General features: G+C 32.1%; 1 protein-coding gene across 4 annotated transcripts; it reads left to right on the forward strand.

Moving 5' to 3' along the window:
• The first annotated feature begins 5,498 nt into the window (after positions 1-5,498).
• LOC111395838 (glutathione S-transferase L2, chloroplastic-like) lies at positions 5,499-9,320 on the forward strand. 4 transcript variants are annotated; one of them, XM_023022022.1, is made up of 10 exons: positions 5,499-5,705; positions 5,840-5,914; positions 6,418-6,478; positions 6,604-6,690; positions 7,659-7,757; positions 7,844-7,946; positions 8,033-8,109; positions 8,336-8,443; positions 8,814-8,887; positions 9,017-9,296. In XM_023022022.1, the coding sequence occupies exons 1-9, from the start codon at positions 5,665-5,667 to the stop codon at positions 8,871-8,873; spliced, it is 711 nt and encodes a 236-aa protein (XP_022877790.1). In that variant the 5' UTR covers positions 5,499-5,664; the 3' UTR covers positions 8,874-8,887; positions 9,017-9,296. The 4 variants fall into 4 exon arrangements, with proteins under 4 accessions (XP_022877790.1, XP_022877792.1, XP_022877793.1 ...); XM_023022024.1 differs by having other exon boundaries at positions 5,500-5,705; positions 5,843-5,914; positions 8,814-8,895; positions 9,017-9,320; XM_023022021.1 differs by having other exon boundaries at positions 5,501-5,705; positions 8,814-8,895; positions 9,017-9,320.
• The last annotated feature ends 12,655 nt before the right edge of the window (positions 9,321-21,975 follow it).

The following is a 21,975-nucleotide window of genomic DNA, read 5'->3' on the forward strand; positions in this document are numbered from 1 at the left end:
ATAAAAACGACTAAATGAGATAAAAACGACTAAATGAGATAAAAACGACTCATCCTTAAAACTGGCTTGTAAGGGAGGGTGCTGAACAGCTTATAAGCCCACAAATGCATGTTTGAAAAGTGTATATAAATGATATTGAAATTTACTGGGATAATTTTTATAGCTATAAATTGAAAATGTCTCCAACTAGTGTGATGACTAGTCCCGATTATTCAAATGCAAATTTTGCATTTCAAAAAATCAAATTATTTCGGATTGGGTGTGAATATTCAGAAGGTATATTGTGAAAGTCATGAATTTTTATTTTTATTTTTAATTATTATTATTATTATTATTATATTTTATTGTGCAATCTGGATTATTAAATACGGAAATGTGTGATCTAATGATCTACATTAATTTATGTCAAAAGATGCAACAATTCCAAAAATATGTTTGAAAATCTATAAATAGGGCCCCTAAATCCATATTTCCTGCCCCAAATAAATTCAAGAAATATTAAATCTAAATTCTTTACTCTTTTCAAAATATTATGTTGCTTTTCTTTTGTTGAAATTAAATTTCGTCCGAAATATTTTCAAAAATAAAATTATATTCAAGCAATTTTAGTTCTATCCATTTTGTTTGTAAAGAATACTATCAACACTTTGGTTCGTTCTACAAAATTAATATTGTACTATATTAATTTTAAAAGAAATGTTGTATATTGAAAGACGTACATCCATCTGACCTTGTTAATGCCAATTCAGGAGCGAAATCAGTTTTAAGAAGATACGTGATTGCTTATTTCACTTCATTTCATTTTTTATTTTATACATTTTAGTAAGTCATGTTTGATTGTATTTTCTTGCACACATCTCGATTTCAATAAGTTGAAACTCTGTACGATATTTTACTAGTAAAATGTAGTCGTCGAATATAAATTATGCATCAATATATTCAACAATCTTAAAACGGATTCTACATATGTGACTTTTCTAGTTTATTTCTTTTCGTTCTTTTTCGTTTATCTTCTAATTTCGTATTAGAAATGACAAGGGAATTTTACATTTTTTTTTAATGATTATATTCTGTTGAATTTTATGTGAAATTTAATCTTGCATATAGAATTTGCAGAAAATAAAGGTTACTAATTTAGATCACGAATGAATTTATGTCATAATCATATTCACATATTGTCCGTGTGTGGTGTTATTAAAATATCTTATTGCATTATTATTATTATTTTTTCGTCGGTAAATATAAATTTCATTGATCAAAATATTCATATACAAGTATACCGGGCATACCTAGAAAAAAAGTCAATATTATAAACAATTACTCCGAGCATACCCAGGAGATACAAAAAGTGAAGTGCATAAAAATTCAATGACCCAACACTAAGGACTCGAAATATCTGATTGTATTATATTAGTAGAACATGGTATATGTTGTTTACATGCGGCTTATAACAAGAAAGATGTATGAAATGAGTTTATTATGAAATTAAATTTTTGGCAATTGAATTTACATGAAAATTAGATAAATGCATATTTGCATTATTATTGATGTCTAATTATTTTGATTTCTTGTGTGAATCAATACCAGTGTTTCATTAGAAGGGTTGACATGAATAAATGGAGGAACTAGAATTCAATTATTATTATATTATCTGTTTAAGCGAATTATTAAAGACATGTTACACGATTTGGAAAAAGTTTGATCTTTCTTACTTAAGGATAATATAATTGAGAAAAAATTGTGTAAGTATACGATAAGCAAGCAATTGAAAGAACATTGTTCTTGGAAAGGAACTTCTGTCAATATTTGTTATGATATTGCATGACCTTAACAAGATATTGTCATCCTGCACAAAAGATAAAAGGAAATGGATAATGATATATTAGATAGATAGTCTTATTACTTAATTTTGATTAAATTATGTGAGATGAGAGTTGCGCAAAATAGAGATAATATTATATTATCACCATTAGTAACGATTGCACGATGAAAGTGTGTTTAAGCGCTATTGTATTGAGAATTGCCTCTAAATAAATAATGAATGTGAAAACATAAATGTTAAAGTTGGTTCGACCTAGGAATTGTGGGAGTCAAAAAGTTCATTCTCAACATAGGACTTTGTAGAGGTAGCATTGTATGTATATCACATTCTTTTTTTTATTTTGTAATTATTTGTATGTCTTTGAAAAATTTCTATGAAGATGGAAATGTTGAAAACCCTTGTATATACAAAAATGTTTTACGAAGTTGATGGACCATAGATCAAAAGTGATTATAATTGACTGCTCCAAATAAGAAAGTGCATGAACTTTCAAGAGATATGGCCATTCTTAGACATTTATATGTTGACTAGACGTGAAGTAAAATTATTTATTTGATAGATAAATATAATTAACGATACGATCGAACTTTATACAATTTGATGAATATTATGTTGCTAACTTGAGTTATATTCAGAATTGTGGGGACGTGTTTTGTTTAAAAAATATTCTTAGTTAAAGCTGGGATGTACCTAGAACTTGTGGGGATGGTGATGCTTTCTTCACATTAAAATTAGAATATTTGAAATGATATTCGAACTTTATATAATTTGATGAATATTATGTTGCTAACTTGAGTTATACATTGAATTGTGGGGACATTTGTTGCTTAAAAAAAATGCTCAGTTAAAGTTTGGATGTATCCAGAACTTGTGGGGATGGCAATGCTTTCTTCACATTAGAATTAGAATACTTGAATGTTTGAAATGATAAATTGCATGGTTAAAACCTTGTTAAACTTAAGTTATGCACAATGTTTAAAATTGGATATCCAATGAAATGATTCAAAATTTGATAATAAATATGTTTTACTATTGAGAGCGTGGTTGTTTCGTAATCCTCCAATCAACTTGAGAATTTGAAGATAAAATTGAAGCTTTAAATAATGTCAGATGGAAGCAAGATTACTTCAGAAAATTTCAAAGGATTGTTTTAATTGGTGACAATTTATGCGTGTTATATGATTTAATTGAGATAACTAGCTACATGACAGAAATGTCACATATAACGGTAAGTCTCAACATATATATTGTTGACATAATATCATTTGGCAATTGCTCATAAATTGAATAATGTCAATTGATCTCACCCCCCCCCCCCCTTGGGCTCTATTAAAATAGATTTTGGAGAAAAATATGTTTAGTAGTAATCTTTTTGGAGAATATACATTTAGAAATTAGATTTACGTGTAATACTATTTTACTGTAGAATGTGATTGAAAATAAGGAAGGAAAAATGCATTTCTATTTTCTTTTTCAAAAATGGAGCCCAAACAAGGGCTTTGTTAAATCTTAGAATAACCTAACAAATTTGCTTACAAATGGGTTATCTAGGGAGAATAGATTGCACATCGACAGAAATAGTTTTAATGCCTAAACTAATGGGCTAGCATAATGGAAACTTAATCCAACGACTAGAGATCACAAGGATTAGATTCAATAGGAAAACTGATTATAATTGACTTAATGAGAAACGCTTCGAAAATTTAACTCCTTCCTACTTCTATTATGTAAATTAGTGTTTCCTACCTAAGATATGTTAGGATAAGCTATGCTTTTAGTGATGATTATATCTTGTAAATAGTACAAGTGAAGAATTTTAGTGTACTCTTTATAAAACATTACCTACAAGTTGTATGAGAATTTTACAGCACACTTATAGAACTCAAGAAGGTTCATAGATGAAATAATGAATTCAAAAGAGAAACAAAGTTTGATATGAGAATTAATGTATTTGATCTATGCTTACAATAATGATCAACTGTTCAAAACGTTGCATTCACTGATTAGCCGAGTGATTCCTATAGATTCTTACTAAGGACGGTTCACAACGAAAGCTATCGTCCTTGATACAATTTATTTCAGTAATTCTTTTTCAATCTTCCTTATTTTGAGCTTCTGTTTGACAATTATTATTTGAAAACTCTTTTTTCTATATACTCTTTTTTAATCACACGTTCACACAATAAAATATTTTGAATGTAAATCCAAAAAATCTCATACTTTTTAATCACACATTCTCTTAAAAATCACTTTTCAAAACATTGTTTTCCTAAATAATGGCCATCAAACATGGGATGAGTCAACTTCTTTCAATCATGTAAAAGATTGTTCGAATTCATGGGATAATTTTTATTGGTGTGAATTGAAAATGTTTGTAACTGGTACGATTACTAGTCGCGACACTTTAAGCGCATGTGAAAGAGTATATTGTTTCAAATTAGGAGTGACAATTCAAAAATATACATTATAAAAAGCACGGCCTTTTGATATAGTATACAATCTACATTATTATTATGTGAATATGTGATCTTATTGTTCACATTAATTTATGTCAAAAGAATGCAAATATTTTAAAGAGATACTTGAAAATTCATAAATAGGAACTGCTTCTTGCACCCAATCAATTCAAGAAAATTTGATTTCTAAATTATTTTCGCCCTTTTCAAAAATATTACGTTATTTTTATATTATTGAAATTAATTTTCATTCTAATTACTTTCAATAATAAAATTATGTTCGAGCAATTTTAGTTCGTATGTATTCTGTTCATGAATAATACAAAACACTTTGATTTGCCCCCAAAAAATTAAAATAGTGTTATCTTAATTTTGGAAAAAACGTTATATCTTTGAAGACGAATATCTACTTGATTTTGTTAGCATCAATGTAGGATCAGAATCCGTTTTAAGGAAATTTGCAATGGCATACCTCGTTTTATTTTATTTCCTTCTATTTTTCTACATTTCAATATGTCATGAGTTGACAATATTTTCTTGCACGCATCTTGATTCGATACGTCGAAATTCTGTATGAGTACATTTTAGTTGTTGAATATAATAAATAGATAGAAATAGTGATGAATAAATGGGTATTACTTGTAAATTTCTAGAAACATATAAATAGAAAATAATTTTAACGTTTATAAATAATTTATAAACATGAACTAAATATATAGTCATTCTACTTCTCTTTCTAGAGTCGACCGAGAGCCTATATTTCCAACCAGGTGACATCAAGAAAACCAATCTTTTATTGAAATTAGCCTCCTAGGTCACCCATCCGTGACAAAGATAATTTAGAAGGCTGTCTGTTCCGATACCAATTATAACAACCACATTTGCTAAAAATCACCCATAAAGGTAATTTGTGATAGGAATGGATCCAATATAATCCATACACACAAATATTAACCTATCAATGAGAGATCTATGATTACCGTGTGTTAATTTATGACGAAAATTCCATTAACTCATTTGGGTAGTTTCATTCTCAAACCCTAAATTTATTTCTTTATTGTCTTCCCATTTTGCTATGGCTTTAATAAAAATTACTACTTTAGTCCTTCATTTCAATTACTATATGGCCCTTCAACTATTCTATTTCATAAAATTAAGTCTATTCTACTCTACAACAAAATAATTTAATCTTATTTTGCCGTCCAGATCATTCCACAAAAGAATGGAAAGACGGCATCGTTGAATGAATAAGCTATTTTGTCCTTTGCTCTCACGATAAAACGCCTTCAAATTCAAAACCCATTATATCGCTTTCTTTTTTCCAGCTATTTCTCTCCAAAATCCATATTATTCTTCCCCAGAAAGATTAGTGGTTACTATTCTGAAATGCATACAAGTGTACCATCAGTATCAGCAATTGCCTCTGGGTATTTTGATTTTGCCCTTTTCAATTTCAATCATTTTGAAGGAAAAAGTACTATGAACACATTTAATTGTCGTATTTTTTTAAATTTATTTCTGTTTCTTTTTATTGGTTTAACGGTGCTACACCTTTTCCCAGAAGTGTGAAAGAGGTCCTTCCACCTGCTCTTGATTCCTCTTCAGAACCACCTGCAATTTTTGATGGAACCCCCAAGTCAGTACATGATAGATTTATTTTATATGTTTTCGGTTTAGTTTCATTCTGTAAGTTTCGAGTAGGTATAGGCACTTTCTGGTTCTGAAGAGAACTGAACCAAACTAAGAGCCCATGGAAATCTTGTAAATGGAACAATTGGTACCACGTTCGGTTTGATTCCATAATTAGAGTTACATAATGATACCGGGAGGAAATGCGAAATATGGACAAAAGTTCCATAAATTCTTTGAACCAAACACAGTAAAAGTTGGGTTCATTCTGGTATTTCTGATCCAGGTACTAAAACCAAGAACCAGACCGGACCGGCTGATTCTTGGTTAGTACCCGGAACCAATTAAACTTAAGCAGAATCAGGCTGAACTTGCCAGTTTGGTACTTTTGTCCACCCATATTAACTATCAAGCACTCTTCTTTATAATTTTTCTTTCTTTTTCCCGCCAGTGTTTTAGAAATTGCTTGTGTAAATCCTTGCAAATCCTGATGCAATTCCTTCATTTTAGGCTCTATATATCTTACACATGCCCATATGCGCAGCGTACATGGATTACCCGAAATTATAAGGTTGTTTTGAGAATTTTTCTTACTCTGGTTTATGCTTAATTTGTTTTTCTTTCCACAGTCAGTTGTTTCTGATTGAAGCATTGATTTCCCAAGAATATTTACGCTCGAATTTTCATTTGGGACAGGGATTGCAAGACAAGATCATATTGGTTCCTATTGATCTTAAGAACAGGCCTGCTTGGTACAAGGAGAAAGTATACCCTGCAAATAAGGTGCAAATCATATAAATGAAAAGATACTTCGTGTGCCATTTCTGGAAAAGCATTAATAATTTCTGGAGCTATATTTCTTTGCAGTAATTTTTGGTTTAGGACCTTTTTTTTTTTTTTTTTTTTTTTTTTTTTTTAAAATCAAGACAAGATCATATTGGTTCCTATTGATCTTAAGAACAGGCCTGCTTGGTACAAGGAGAAAGTATACCCTGCAAATAAGGTGCAAATCATATAAATGAAAAGATACTTCGTGTGCCATTTCTGGAAAAGCATTAATAATTTCTAGAGCTATATTTCTTTGCAGTAATTTTTGGTTTAGGACCTTTTTTTTTTTTTTTTTTTTTTTTTTTTTTTTTTTGCTTGAAAGATTTGTTGCTTGCTTATTGATTACCAGGAAATCTCAAAGAATTTGTAACACTTCAAAATATGGGAACTAAAGTTAAATAAATAAATGTGTTTCTCTTCAATATATTGAACTTTATGATGAGGTAGTTCAACATGGTACCAACTAGACAAAGGTTTTGAGTTCAAGGGTTCACTGCCACGTACTTATAACTATTGTAAACCTGTTAGACCTTTGATGAGAATGAATTGGGCATGCACACAAGAAGACACGTTGAAGACTAAATTGAGATTAACAGATGTGTTCCTCTATAATCGCTTAAGCTTTTAAATATGGTGGTTCATCACAAATCAGCTTATGAAACTGATATCTTGTGTTCTGTTATGGAAATAGAAACGAGACCAACAATATACAATAATTTTTTGGACAATGCTACATTTACATAATTTTTTTTATCTAATCCTTTATCTACTATTCACAATAGGGGGTGGGGACCACATTTGGAAATTTTTATGTTCACGCAAGGTCTGCGTGCATTTTGAGAGGGGGGACAAGTTTCGGTACCCTCAATTCGGTGCAAATGGAATTATCCTAATTTTTTTCCTGATGTAATGCTTTCGTGCAGGTACCATCTTTAGAACACAATTACCAAGTTATGGGAGAAAGTCTTGATTTGATTCGATACATTGATAGTAACTTTGAAGGACCACCTCTTTTTCCAGATGTAAGATCTCTTGAACTTCTAATTCCTGCATTCTTTACCTAGTTTATTCCTAAGTCCTAACTGCTAGTCTAGAGCTGACAAAATAGGATCCTGCCAAGAGAGAACTCGCTGAAGAGTTGCTGTCATACACAGACTCCTTCCGCAAAGCTGTAACTTCTTTTTTCAAGGGTGATGAAATGAGTGTAGCTGGTAAGTTTGGACTTTTAATGGCAGAAAGGTGAACTCATAATTTGGAAGAAATATGTAACAAAGTACTAATTGCTGGTCCACTACAGGGGCAGCTTTTGATAACATGGAAACTGCTCTTTCCAAATTTGACGATGGACCTTTTTTCCTTGGGCAGTTCAGTTTGGTACGTGAAGGATTGAGTTGCATTGTTTATTGTTATTTTTTCAGCATCTTGTCGAATGTTAAGTCTTAAGTCAAGCAAGTGGAAGTAAATTTCGTAGAAAAAAAATATTAAGATGTGATTTGTTGATGTGTTAATATAGATGACTTTGGGTCTTGGACATAGAATAACTGTATTTTTCTATGATTTTAATTTTTGTGCTACATCTAAAGCCAGTAATCAACTTCAGGTGGATATTGCTTATGCTCCATTTATCGAAAGATTTCAAATCTTTTTAATGGAAGTGAAGAATTACGATATTACGGTTGGAAGGCCAAGACTTGCATTATGGATTGAGGTACTGCATTTATATTTCTGACCAAGTGAACTAAGGGTGTGGATGGAGAAAATGACAGAAGTGTAGCTGATATTTTCTATCCATTTAAAATTCCTGAATAGTTCTTATAACCTGAATGCAGTCTTCTAATCAGAAATGAAGCTCTTCAAAAAGTTCGATATTAGAGATATAAGCATTAAGTTTGGAATATTCCTCGTCTGCGTGAGTATAAATAAAAAAATGGCAATCCAAAAGTCATGACTTCAAATTCTAGACCCCTAGAAAAGTCAAAGAAGTAATATTCCTCAAATTGTCAATATTCAGTTGAAATCTGTATATGGAACATTCAGCTGAAATGGAACCATGATATATGGTTGCTTCACTTCTGCAGGAGATGAACAAAATTGAAGCATACAAAGAAACTAAGCGTGACCCCCGAGAAACTTGTTGAAAGCTACAATTTAGGTTTCTTGGTATTCTCTATATTCTATGCTTTCTAGAAGTTAGTCTTCGTTTTTTCATTTGAAGTTAGAGCATAATGACACAGAAAGACAAGTCGGATTTTCCATTTCACTCTTTCCCGTGTTTGTGCAGTCTGCTATGTGAACTCTTGGGGAGTCACACGACGTGAAGTTTTAACAGGCGGAAGCTGCTTCTACAATCAAATCTTTCAACATCTACACTTCATTATGTTATAGCTATAGTTGTATATTTTATGTAATCTGCATTTTTCTAATCAAAAGTACGAGGCTTAGTTTCTTCTGGTTAACTTCAGCCATTGATCAGCTGTCCATGACTGGTACATATGATCTTTGTACTATATTGGGTTATAAACGATCTGTATGAATCATATGCACAATTTACACTCGTGTAATATCATGTTTATATATTCTATCAACGATCTGTATCAACTTGTTTCACATACTTCTCTCCATGGAGAGAGTTAGATTTCGACGTACTTCTTTGGAGCAAAGCCTTATAATAAAACAAACCCTAAGTCATCCACGAATATAAAACCATTAATCTTTACTTTTATTCACCCGTTTCAAGGGACACACAAGTAGTATACATTTATTTGTTACTCTATTCTGTCTGTTTATATTTAAATCATAACAATTCGAGAAACATGCTTAATTTCGTTTGACAGATAACTTTTCTACAAACTTTGACAAAATTTTGAGTTTGTCAATGTCAAAATCTGTCCAAACGTCTCAATGGTCCATTAAGGCCAAAATACCGTCCAACGAGAATGCTCCACCACTTATAGATGGAGGTAGATAAATGCAATATCCAGAGGTAGATTTTCTATCATCTGGACTGCCGGCCCAATCACAGTCACAGAAACCATTGAGTTGAAATGATCCCTTCTTAAATTGAAGACCAAATTGTAGAGTCCCTTTGAGGTATCGTAGTACTCTTTTGGCAGCTGTGAGATGAGTAGTGGTAGGACAATGAAGAAATTGGCACAATTGATTGACACTATAGGATATATTCGGTCCGGTGAGTGTCAAATACTGGAGAGCTCCAACCATGCTTTGATACTCAGTAGGATCATTAAGAGGATCACCTGAGTACTTGGAGAGTTTGCTACCTGATGTGCATGGTGTTGGTGTTGGTGTTGGTGTTGGTGTTGGTGCTGGTTTAGCACCAAATCATCTTCATGCGATGCAAAAGATCAGCTTGGGTCCATCTTAATAAAGTTAACCTTATTAGGAGGAGTGACCCAAGATCTATTTAAATTAATCAATATTTTGGTATTTAACCGATGTGGGATTTATTCCTTTAACATGCCGCTGCAAGATGTTACAACGTATATTTCAATTAAAATTCAATTTTGTTACAAATCCACTTCGAGATTCACCCCACGTGGAAGCCATGCCCACATGTACAGGAGTGGTCTTGAAATTTTAAGTGCCCTGTACAAATATCTTTTATTCAATTAAAATTTACACAAAAAAATAAAGCTATTATATTAGTTCGAGCAAATAAAGTTGTAAGACCTATAAAATTTGTGATTAAAATTATTGTTGACTTTGACTTAAATTAAAATCTAGATTTTTAATCGATACCAAATAGGGGCTATTATGCCTAGGCACTGTTGGTCATACAAAAGTAATATGTATGGTCATGTATGATGAGGGTTTATTTGACATCATGCTATTGAATGTATTTGATCTATTGAAAATTTTATTCGTATAAAAATATTCCACAGTAATTGTATAATTATTAAATTAAAGAATATAAAAGAGGGAAAGCGGGGAAATTATAAATTATAAAGACTTAAGCTATCTAATAGTAGTGATTATCCATAGTTCAGGTGACAATATGTATATATAAATTTGATAAAATGGTGATGCATTTCAGTCCATCGGAATACATCTAGATCAATGATGATAACCCAATAAGTAGAATCATTCGTGCATAATTAGAAATTGTTATAAACTAGACAGAAAATAGAAGAAATAGAGAAGTCAATAAACTTATGTATATGTTATTGATAATTCCATATTTATATGCTACAATTAAGATTGTAGGGATACAATAGTCATTCAAAAATATAACTTTATTCACAATACTCCCACCTGAATGACTATTAAACAATAGATGCCTTATTAGAGTTTGGCAAAAATCTGATAAGATAAAGGTACAAAACAAAGGAAAATAGAGTAAAATATATTTAGAGTAGTAAAATGCTGACTTATTAAAATTTTATCAAGAAAATTCAATAAGACAAAACTTGAGCGAAGGAAAAATAGTACAACTACTCCCTCTAATTTTAATTTATGAAAATCCTTTTATCGAGTAATCCATATCTTGTATGCAATATCACAATTGATGAAGAACTTCATATAGTCTTGTTATAACTTCAAACAACACCGTCGTCATACAAGATATTTATCTTTTAGTGGTGATTATCAATAGTTCAGGTGACAATATTTGTAGCATATAAGATTGTTATTTTGAAGATAATTGCCTTACCATGAAAATCTTGTGGGAAAATCCTAATAAAGAAGAAAGAGTGCATTTTTCCGTTGAAGACACTGTAAAGTTGCTTCATTAAAAACATTATCAAGAAAATTTAATAGAATAAAACATTTGTCAAAGAAAAAAGAGTGCCAACACATATTTATTCCCCCTCACAATAATAATACTTGAATTATTTGCTTTAGAAAATCCTTCAAGAATGGTATTAGTAGTCATTCTAGATAGCACATTTATCATTCATATCAAATTTCATATATTGTTGGATAGCAAGATATAAACTTGTAACTCTATCTATTACCGTACAATTTATCTATTTATTCAAGTTCGAAGTTTATTATGTTAGAGTCGTTCACTATATCTTAAGATTTTATTTTTCTTGTTTTCATTTCACATAAGTATACATCTTTAACGTTCAGACTGCACGTTTAGGAATTTTAGATTTCTCTTATAAGTTTAGTTTTGTTAGGATTGAATCATTTTATTTGGCTAATCATTTATTCAATTGAAATGTTTAGATAAATTTATTTTGATATCTCCTTTGTTTATAATATGAAGCAGTATATCATGTACAAAAGTGTTGTTGATAATTTTTTATTTTCGAGTATATTTATTTCTCATAATGACATAAATTATTTAAATATCTCCACTTTCAACAAGTACTTGTACGTTTTTTTAGATTAATTAGTTATGTCTGTATATTTTACCTTCTAAATGAGACCATATTTCTTATTTGGTCCTTTTTTCAAGATTTTTTTATTTTTAAAATCGAATGTCACAACACTTGAGACATATCATTTACACTTTTGGTTAGACAAAAGTAACATGTTTTATCTTGTACGATGATGTTCTATTTGACATCATGCTATTGAATGTATTCGATCTATTTAAAAGCTTATTTGTATAAAAATATTCCACAATAATTGTATAAATTATTAAATTAAAGCATATAAAAGAGGTGAAGCAGGGAAATTATAAATTATAAAGACTTAAGCTATCTATTGGTGGTGATTATCAATAGATCAGGTGATAATATGTTTATATAAATTAATAAAATTTTGATGCATTTCAATCCATCGGAATACAACTAGATCGATGATGATAACCTGATAAATAGAATCATTCGTGTTTAATTAGAAATTGTTATAAAATAGAGAGGAGATAGAAGAAATAGAGAAGTCAATAAACTTTTTGTATGTCTTTTATTGAGAATTCCATATTTATTTGCTACAATTAAGGTTGCAGAATTACAATAGTCATTTAGAATTACAACTTTATTTACAACACTTCCACTTGAATGATTATTTACATCATAAATGTCTTATTAGAGTTTGGCAAAAAGCTGATGGTATAAAAATACAAAACAAAGGAAAATAGAATACAAAATATTTAGAGTAGTGAAATGCTAACTTACTAAAATCTTGTCAAAAAAATTCAATAAGACAAAACTTGAGCGAAGAAAAAATAGTATAGCTGCTCTAATTTTAATTTATGAAAATCCTTGTATCGAGTCATCCATATCTTGTGTGCAATATCTTCAATATCACAATTGATGAGGCTCATATTGTCTTGTTATAACATCAAACAATACCATCTTCATACAAGATATTTATCTTTTAGTCGGCATGATGGTCCCTTGAAAAATGGATTTTGTAGTTGCTCTTTTCGGAAGTCTCGTACACAATTTGTAGCATATAAGCTTATTATTCTAAAGATAAATATCTTTCAGATTATGTCATTATACTAAAATTATGCATTATTAAAACCTAATTCTGAAAATCTTGTGGAAAAAAATCCTAATAAAGGAAAAAGAGTGCATTATTCCATTAAATACATTATAAAGTTGTCTTATTAAAAACATTGTCAGGAAAAATTAATAGGATAAAACCTTTAAAGAGTACAACACATATTTATTCCCCCTCACAATAATAATACTTGAATTATATGCTTAAGAAAATCCTTCAAGAATGGTATTAATGGTCCTGCTAGATTTTCAAATTTATTATTCATATCAAATTTCATATATTGTCGCATAGCAAGATCTAAACTCGTAATTGTATCTATTAACATCCAATTTATCTATTTATCCAAGTTTTTATGAAGTTTATTATGTTAAGAGTCGTATTTTACTTTTCTTATCTTTATTACACATAAGTATACACCTTTAACGTTCGCAATGGACATCCACAAACTTTAGGTTTATCTTATAAGTTTAGTTTTGTTAGGATTGCGTCATTTTATTTGGCCAATCATTTTTTCGACTAATATGTTTAGATGAATTTATTTTGGTAGCCCCATTATTTATAATATGAAGTGGTATATAATATGCAAAAGTGTTGTCGATAATTTTTTTCTTTTTGATTTTATTTATTTCTCGACCAACAAGGAGAGTAGTGGCTTAGGAGTTGGCATGAACATCTCCAGCGCTACAAGCAACGATAAAAGGCAGTGCAGGAAGAAAAAAGATCTCTGCGCGTGAACTGTCGTTCTCAGTTGACCGTGCCATAAGTGTCGCGGAAGAAGTGGCGGCGAAGATTAATACCATGATGGCTTCGAACGACAACACTAGCGCTGCTTGCATTGAAGAGTTGTTGGTGACAGCACGGCTCCGACGATGTACACATTTCTACTTTTTTGCACGTGCACTTCTTGTACAGAAGCATTATCGGGACATGCTCGGTGTCATGAAAGACACGGATGAAAAATTTGAGTGGATCAAATGGATGTTCAATGAGCGAGACTAGTAATTCCGCCTATGATTGTGTGTATTTGATGTCCGTGAGTGATCAGTATGAAAACAATTTTCATTTTGAATGCACTTTTGTCTCACAGTTGTACGTTATGTGTGTGAATATTTATGCTAACGTTAAAACTGTTTCTACGTATTGCACTCAATAATTTTAGCCCGTAAAAAAAACCTCATGTTTTCAATGAGCCAAATGTAGGCCCAACTGAAGGTAAGATGAAGTTTGTCACATTCACAATTTGTCATGTCCATAAAAGTTGTCACGCTAGTTTTCAAAATGAAGATTTTTTCTGGGCCACAATCTTTTTCCCACAACCGCTCACTTCACGAATAACTATGGATGGGTGAGGCACTGTTGTAGCATAGTTGGTGCAACTTGCAGGCATCAGTGAATCAATGCATGTGATGTGGTACCAATCATGTACAAGTTCTATAAATTTGTATAGATTGCGTTGGGTGGAGAAATGTGTGAAGCTGCGAGGTTTTGTGAGGATTCGCATTCTTTATATGTTTGTAACCTGCAGAGGTTGTCTTGTTTACGTAATTCAACATGTTTGGCATTATGGACTATCTTAACTTCAACTCCGTTCTATTGCTGGGATCCAACGCAGAGGAATACAACGACGAAGGGTAGTTCCTGAACCATTTGGCAGCCCATGCAATGGCATGGGTTACGTATTGCAGAATTACTGAAAGCAACGCATGTTAATACTATCACAAACAGCGACGTCGTATCCAACGATTTTCATTTGTAAGGAATGGTTACACGTTCATGATGGAGGCAATGAGCGGGAATGTCCAGATATGCTATCAAGAATTTTGTATGTATCCTGCAATGCTGCAACATTTCATACATATGTTGCGTGACGAGCTTGGGCTGCGCAGCAATCAGCAGGTTAACATCTACGAGCAAGTTGGCATGTTCCTGTGCATATTAGTTCACAAAATTAGATATCGGCAAGTAACAACGATATTCAACAATTCGCTGCAAACCGTATGTAACTACGTGAAAGTGATTCTACATGTGATCGTTGCGCTGTCCGCGTGTTTGATTCAATCGAGTCTGAATTACAACGAAGGTTTGGAGCCTCACAGGTCGAATTTTAACAAGCATCCACTGTTCCGAGACTGATCGGTGCTATTGATGGAATGCATGTCGAAGCAATACTACCGCAGCACTAGTGTCCAAACTTCATAGGACAGAAAGGAGTAGCGACCTAGAATGTGTTGGCCGCATGCGATTTCAATTTATGTTTCACGTTTGTGCTAGCAAGACACGCAAAGAATACGCACGATGCTTGAATCCTTGTGCATGCTATCCATACATTGGACATTCATTTTTCGTTGTCGGGCCCAGGAAAGTACTATTTGTTGGACTCCAAAGTTTCTCACTGCCCCAGGTATATGGCCCCGTACAAAGATTTGGACATACTGTATCATTTTCAACAGTTTTGCAACGAGCGAACGGGACGGCGTTGTCAATTTCGGAACGCTCGAGAGAAGTTTAACTTCGGATACTCGTCCTGCAGGAATGTAATAGAACGTGCATTCGAAGTATGGAAACAAAAATGAAAAAATCTTGGACCGTATGCTTAGCTACCCTTTTCCCAATGCAAGTTGTCATTGTTGTAGCTAAGATGGAGATACATAATTTCTTACAGCGTTCAGAAGTGGTGGACGAGGCCTTCACGAGAGCAAAGGCAGATGAAGATGTGACCGAAGTGGAGCTATCTGACATAAAAGATGAGATACATGCCGAAATGAATGCACTGGAATTGCAACAAAGTGATTGGGACAGACTTGGGGATTACATAGCGCAGCAGCTTTGACGGGGATCTAGTTTTAAAGTATTCACAAAGTAACTTTGAAACTTTGTTTTCTTTCTTTCCGTCAATGTCATGTGGGCAACGTTGCCCGGCCTTTTAAATATATCGTACACTATTGTGTAGCTTGTTTGAGAATATTTATGTGTTTTTTGCACTTGGAGCAATTGTATGAAAATATTTTCGTGCCTAGAAAAAAAATTAACTTGTGAGAAAGAAAATATAATGCAGGTCAAACGTTACTCCACAGTGTACAAGCATGTTGGATGGTAAAGGGGTTGTCTTTTACCAATTATGATGAATTTTTTTATTTTTTATTTTTTAACTTTTGTTGGAATTTGTGACATAAAAAAAAATTCGTTTCTTGCCTTTCACTATTATACCGTGGTCTTCACATGGACAGGAGAGATGTTTGTGATAATGACAAAACAGGGTAAACTTGGAATTTTAAACAATTTGAATTCAAATTCGAAGATAAAATATTGTATAGATCCCACGACGATATGATGGAAAAATGCATTATTTGCAAGAATGAGAATCAAACGGGGCTAAATAAATGGTTGAACAAATATACTTTATTATCACTTTCTCAGCACTAAATTCCAAATAATTTTCTATCGATAAAACACAAGTGGACAATGAGCAATTTAACGACATCCACACAATATGTCCAAAATATTTATTATGGTTTATCTCGAATAAACAATTAAAAATTAACTCAATGAATAACCTTTATCAAAAAGTACATACGAAATTTGATATTTACATGAATCATATCTAAATTTAAAAAATAAATTTAAAATCCTAATTTTAAGTACAATTCAACGATGCAAATACAGGATTTTAATTTTTAAAATAAATAATTTAAATTCAAAAGTTTGGTTTTTGTTAATGTTCAAAAATGACATGGCCAATTTTGCTCAACTTAATTGATAATTTGAATGAGATGATTGATGAGTGCTTTTTGTGCTCTTTTTCGAGCTAAATTACTAAGTTTTTATGTTGTCAAAATGTTGATTTCTACTTGACATGAATTATTATTATTTGTTTTAGTGTTGAACCTATTTCTAAGCAATCAGAAAAGGAAGAAGGACAGAATTGAATGAAATCTATGGTTTTTGGAATCAAATTCCATTAATTAGAATTTGAGAAGGATATTGATTGCACAATTGATGAACTCAAGGATTAAATTGCATTATTCGAAAAAGGTGAAGTATTGTAGAGAAATCTGACATTAAAGCGGGCTTGGGGCAAACTTTATCTGTTTAATTTCGACATTCTACTAAGCTATTTTAGTATTAGGATTACGATGAAACTTATATCATGAACCTTTAATTTTTTAGTCTTATTTATTTTTGACATTAAAAGCATGTTTTCAATTCTTGAATGATTGACATAAAAATTTTCTACAATTATATGCACAATAGTTGTATGAATTTTGTGACTTATTTACCTTCGAAAGATTGAAAATACGTTAAATATAGTGTCAATTGTCATAGAATCCGATAAGAGATAGAAATTTATCCCTATATTTTATGCGATCTTTAAGTATTTAACAATATTTAAAGCATTTTTATATGTTCATATCTGCCATAGAAAAATAGTCGGATCGCATGTAAGAATAGGTTTAATTCTACTCGAGAGAGATAGTTAGGCAAATTAAGAATATTGATCTTCATAATTGAATCGTACTGTCAAATTTACAAGTTTCAGAGTTAAAGGGATTGATACAAGGGAATTCAAGATCTTAATACGCTTTTTATCATCATATTTTTATAAAACTTGCATTTATTATAATTTTTGCATCGATTTAGTTAAGTTATGTTTTGCATTCATGAGTAGATTATTTATGCCCCGTTTGTTTCTCATTTTCGGAAGAATGTGAATAAAAAATATAGCCGTTACGGATCCCACATAAGAGATAAAAATTTAAATTTGGCGGCTTGATGTGATAGATAACGGTCATATTTTTCATTTTAATGAGGAAAGAATGGGAAAAAAACGGGGCTTAATTACAATTTAATTTTATAGAAAAAATCACGTTTTCAACGTTTCGATTAAAGATAAGTTAATTAGAACTTGAACCAGTGCAATCTCTGTGAATATGATACTTGTAATCAAAAATTCATTTTACTACTTTTTAATATACCGTACATTTGTGGTATTCAAAACGAACAAATATTCTCGCGAACAAGTTTTTGGTGCCCCTGTCGGGGTTGTACTTGAGTTTAATCTCATTTATCTTCGTACTAATTTGAACTTTTTGCTTTTATTTTATTTGTTTCGTTTTCTATCAATTTTATTTCATTGCTTATATATTTTCTCTTTCAGGTATTTTATACGAAATTTGGGAGATAGTGAATTGATATTAGCTGATCCGAAAATCAAACATACTTTTCATTATAGGTAAAGAGAAACAAAAGAAGTACAACAACAAGAGATGGTTAATGAAGTAAATATGCTAGATGGGGACTTCATGACTCGAAAAATTATTCAGAGCCAATCTAAAAACGTTTATCCTATTTTTGGACAGCTGAACTTTCAAACAAAGACCAGTGTTATCCATTTATTTCAGAAGGGACATTAATTCTATGGCAATTTTGATGAAAATCCAACACACGTCTCTCGGTTTTTGATGATGTGTCAACAATTTAAATAACAAAGGGTTTCAAATGATGCTATCAGATTGAGATTATTTTCAAATTTTCTATGTGATAGAGCGCTTGAATTGTTGGACTCACAACCAATTGACAATATTACCACCTGGAATAACTTGGCTCAAAAAAATTGCACCAAATTTTCCCATCGACGAAGATAGCAAAGTTGAAACATGACATATTCATATTTCGCTAAAGAGATACCAAATCCATGAGTCTTGGAACGGATTCAAGAACATGCTTCGGAAGTTTCTTCATCACGGTAAAGAGCTTCAAGTTCAAGATTCTATGCAAGTCTACTTTCGTCTTACAAAAGCATGGTGGACTCATCATCAAAAGGCTCCTTATCCACAAAGAAAATTGATGAAGCCTTCGAGTTATTTCAAAAAGTGGCTACTACCATAGCATGTAGACCTCTGAATGGGTTGTTCATAAGAAGGCACCAGGAGTATATGAGGTGGATACTGATTCAATGTTGTCTACAAAAATTAACTCTTTGGTTTATAAGGTTGAAAAATGTCACGATTAGCGAATGCAATATAGGCCAAATAGGTAAGTTGTGAAGAATGCGGGACAGATCACAGCACAACAAACTATCAAATTCTTGCACAAGATGCAGAACAAGCTAATTATGTACAAAGGGATGGACACTAACAAAATAATCTATATTCTAACACCTACAATTCTGGTTGGAGTAAGCACCCAAATTTTCTTAGAGTAATCAAAATCTTGATAGGCCACATGGTTCTCAGTTTCAGCAAGTAGAAAAGAGAATTTCCTTAGAGGAGATATTTGGTAAGTTCATGGAAAAATAGATCAGTACATGGAGGTGAATAATCAATTCACGAGAAAGACTGAGATGACTCTTTAGAATCAAAATGTAGCAATTAAAAACTTGGAGACTTAGATGGGATAGATGGCACATCCTATATCAAGCAGAACACTAGGTACATTACTAAGAAATACAGAAATTAAACCCAAGGAACATGTCAAAGCAATTACTAGCAGGAGGGTCCAGTTATCTGATATTCACATCAAGAGACCAATTGCTAATAAAGAAAAAGTACATTTTACTGATGATGAGTATGTAGAACAGACTTAACAGGAAACAAAAACATCTACCAAAGAGGGTTCAAATGCACCATAGGTGAAGGTAACCACTTCTATCAAACCAAACAAGCCTTCGATTCCATTTTCTCAAAGACTGCAAACGCACAAATTAGACAAGCAATTTACAAAGTTCCTTGAGGTCATCAAGAAGCTTCACATCAACATCCCTTTTGCTATGCATTTATTCAGATGCCTAATTATATCAAATTCTTGAAAGATATTTTATTTAACAAACATAAGCTGTGAGGACAAAAGACAATGATGTTGATCGAAAAGTGTAATGCTAGAATACAGAATAGGCTACCTCCAAAATTAAAGATCCAAGGAGGTTTACAGTATCTTGTACAAAAGGCGAATGTTATTTTAATAAAGATTTGTGTGATTTAGATGTGAGCATTAACTTAGTGCCACTCTCTATTTTCAGGAAACTAAGTTTGGGAAAGGCTAAAGCAACTAAAGTAACTCCACAGTTAGTAGATTGGTCTATCACGCAATCCAAGAGGAATCATTGAAAAAGTCTTGGTAAAGGTGGAAAAATTCATCTTTTCAGCTGATTTTCTTATTATTGATATAGAGAAAGATAGGGATGTTTCACTTATATTAGGTCAACCATTTCTAGCCACTAGAAGAGCTCTTATTGATGTGTAGAAAGGTTAACTAATTCTGAGGCTTAATGAAGAACAGGTCGCATATAATGCATTCAAAGTCATAAAATACCATATTGAGTCAGATATTTGCTTTCAGATTGTTGGATTAACACACGATAGTTCATGAAATTTTCCAATTGCATAATCTATCCAATCCATATGAAGCGTGCATTGTGCATTCTCAATCCACTCATTCTATCTCTAGTGAGATTGAGATAGTGCAAGATATTTTGAAGCTAATTGTATATATAGATGCAGACCACATTTTGAGGAGTTGGGCATCGGTCTTACAAAGCCTTTATAATCAGTTCAACAAGCTCTAAAGTTAGAGCTCAAGCAATTACCATCTCAACTCCGTTCTGCTTACTTGGATGAATCTTCTACATTGTCGGTCATTATTGCAAGCTTTATCAATGAGCTTAAGGAAGGAAGATTGCTGCGAATACTCAGAGAAAATAATACAACTATTGGATGGTTTATTACTGACATCATAGGGATCAACCCTACACTTTGCATGCATAAAATTCTCATGAAGATAATTTTCAACTCAATATAGACTGTCTAAGGAGACTCAATCTTAATATGAAAGAGGTAGTCAGAGCAGTAGTGTTGAAGCTTTTGGATATTAGGATCATCTATCATATCTCACATAGTACATGGATCAACCCTGTTTAAGTTGTGCCCAAAAATGGTGGTATCACAATATGAAAAGAATGAACTAATTCTCACTAATTCTCACCAGAACTATTACGAGATGAAGAGTTTGCATTGATTATCACAAACTCAACACTGCTACTCGGAATGATCACTTTTTCCTTCCATTTATTTATCAAATGTTGGAGAGATTAGCAAGTCACTCCAATTATTACTTTCTAGATGGATACTCCGGTTACAATCAGATTCTGAATTCGCCCGAAGATTAAAAGGATGCCAATTGATCTATACAATGCTCCTGCTACATTTTAGCGTTGCATGATAGTCATCTTATCTAATATGGTGGAGAAATTCAGAGAAGTCCTTATGGATGACTTTTCAGTCTTTGGCTCATCATTTGATAAGTATCTTGAGCACATAAAATTGGTATTGCACAAGACGAGAGAGGTTCGCCTTGAACAATTGGAATATCATCGGGGTCTTTGACAAGAGGCAACTCCAAGCTTAAGTATCTCATTGAACACTTGTGTTCATCAATTTGCCTTTTCCAACACATAGGCATATGCCAAAGGTTCAGGGTTCCCCGTACTGACAACGGTATTGTTAATTCTCAAAGCTGCATTAAACTAAAGATAAATATAGCCACCCCGAACAACTAGTGTTATTTCATTTTTCTTTGCTTTGATTACTTCCAAAAGTTTATTAGTATCGTCAATTTCCCTCAAATGAAAAATTATTTTTGGCTTTAGCCCCTAGAGCTTGTCACTCACCGCAAATATCGATTACTATACTGGTGAAATTTTTGCTTGTTAAGACATATTTGTTGTAGATAACCCAATTTGGCTCATGGTCTAAGCAATTTGAAGTATGCAAGTGAACAACTTGACTGGTTCTCACAATCAAATGGTGCACTCTAGATGGACAACCTGCATGA

Source organism: Olea europaea, chromosome 6 (assembly GCF_002742605.1).
Source record: "Olea europaea var. sylvestris chromosome 6, O_europaea_v1, whole genome shotgun sequence".
In the NCBI taxonomy this organism is placed as follows: domain Eukaryota; kingdom Viridiplantae; phylum Streptophyta; class Magnoliopsida; order Lamiales; family Oleaceae; genus Olea; species Olea europaea.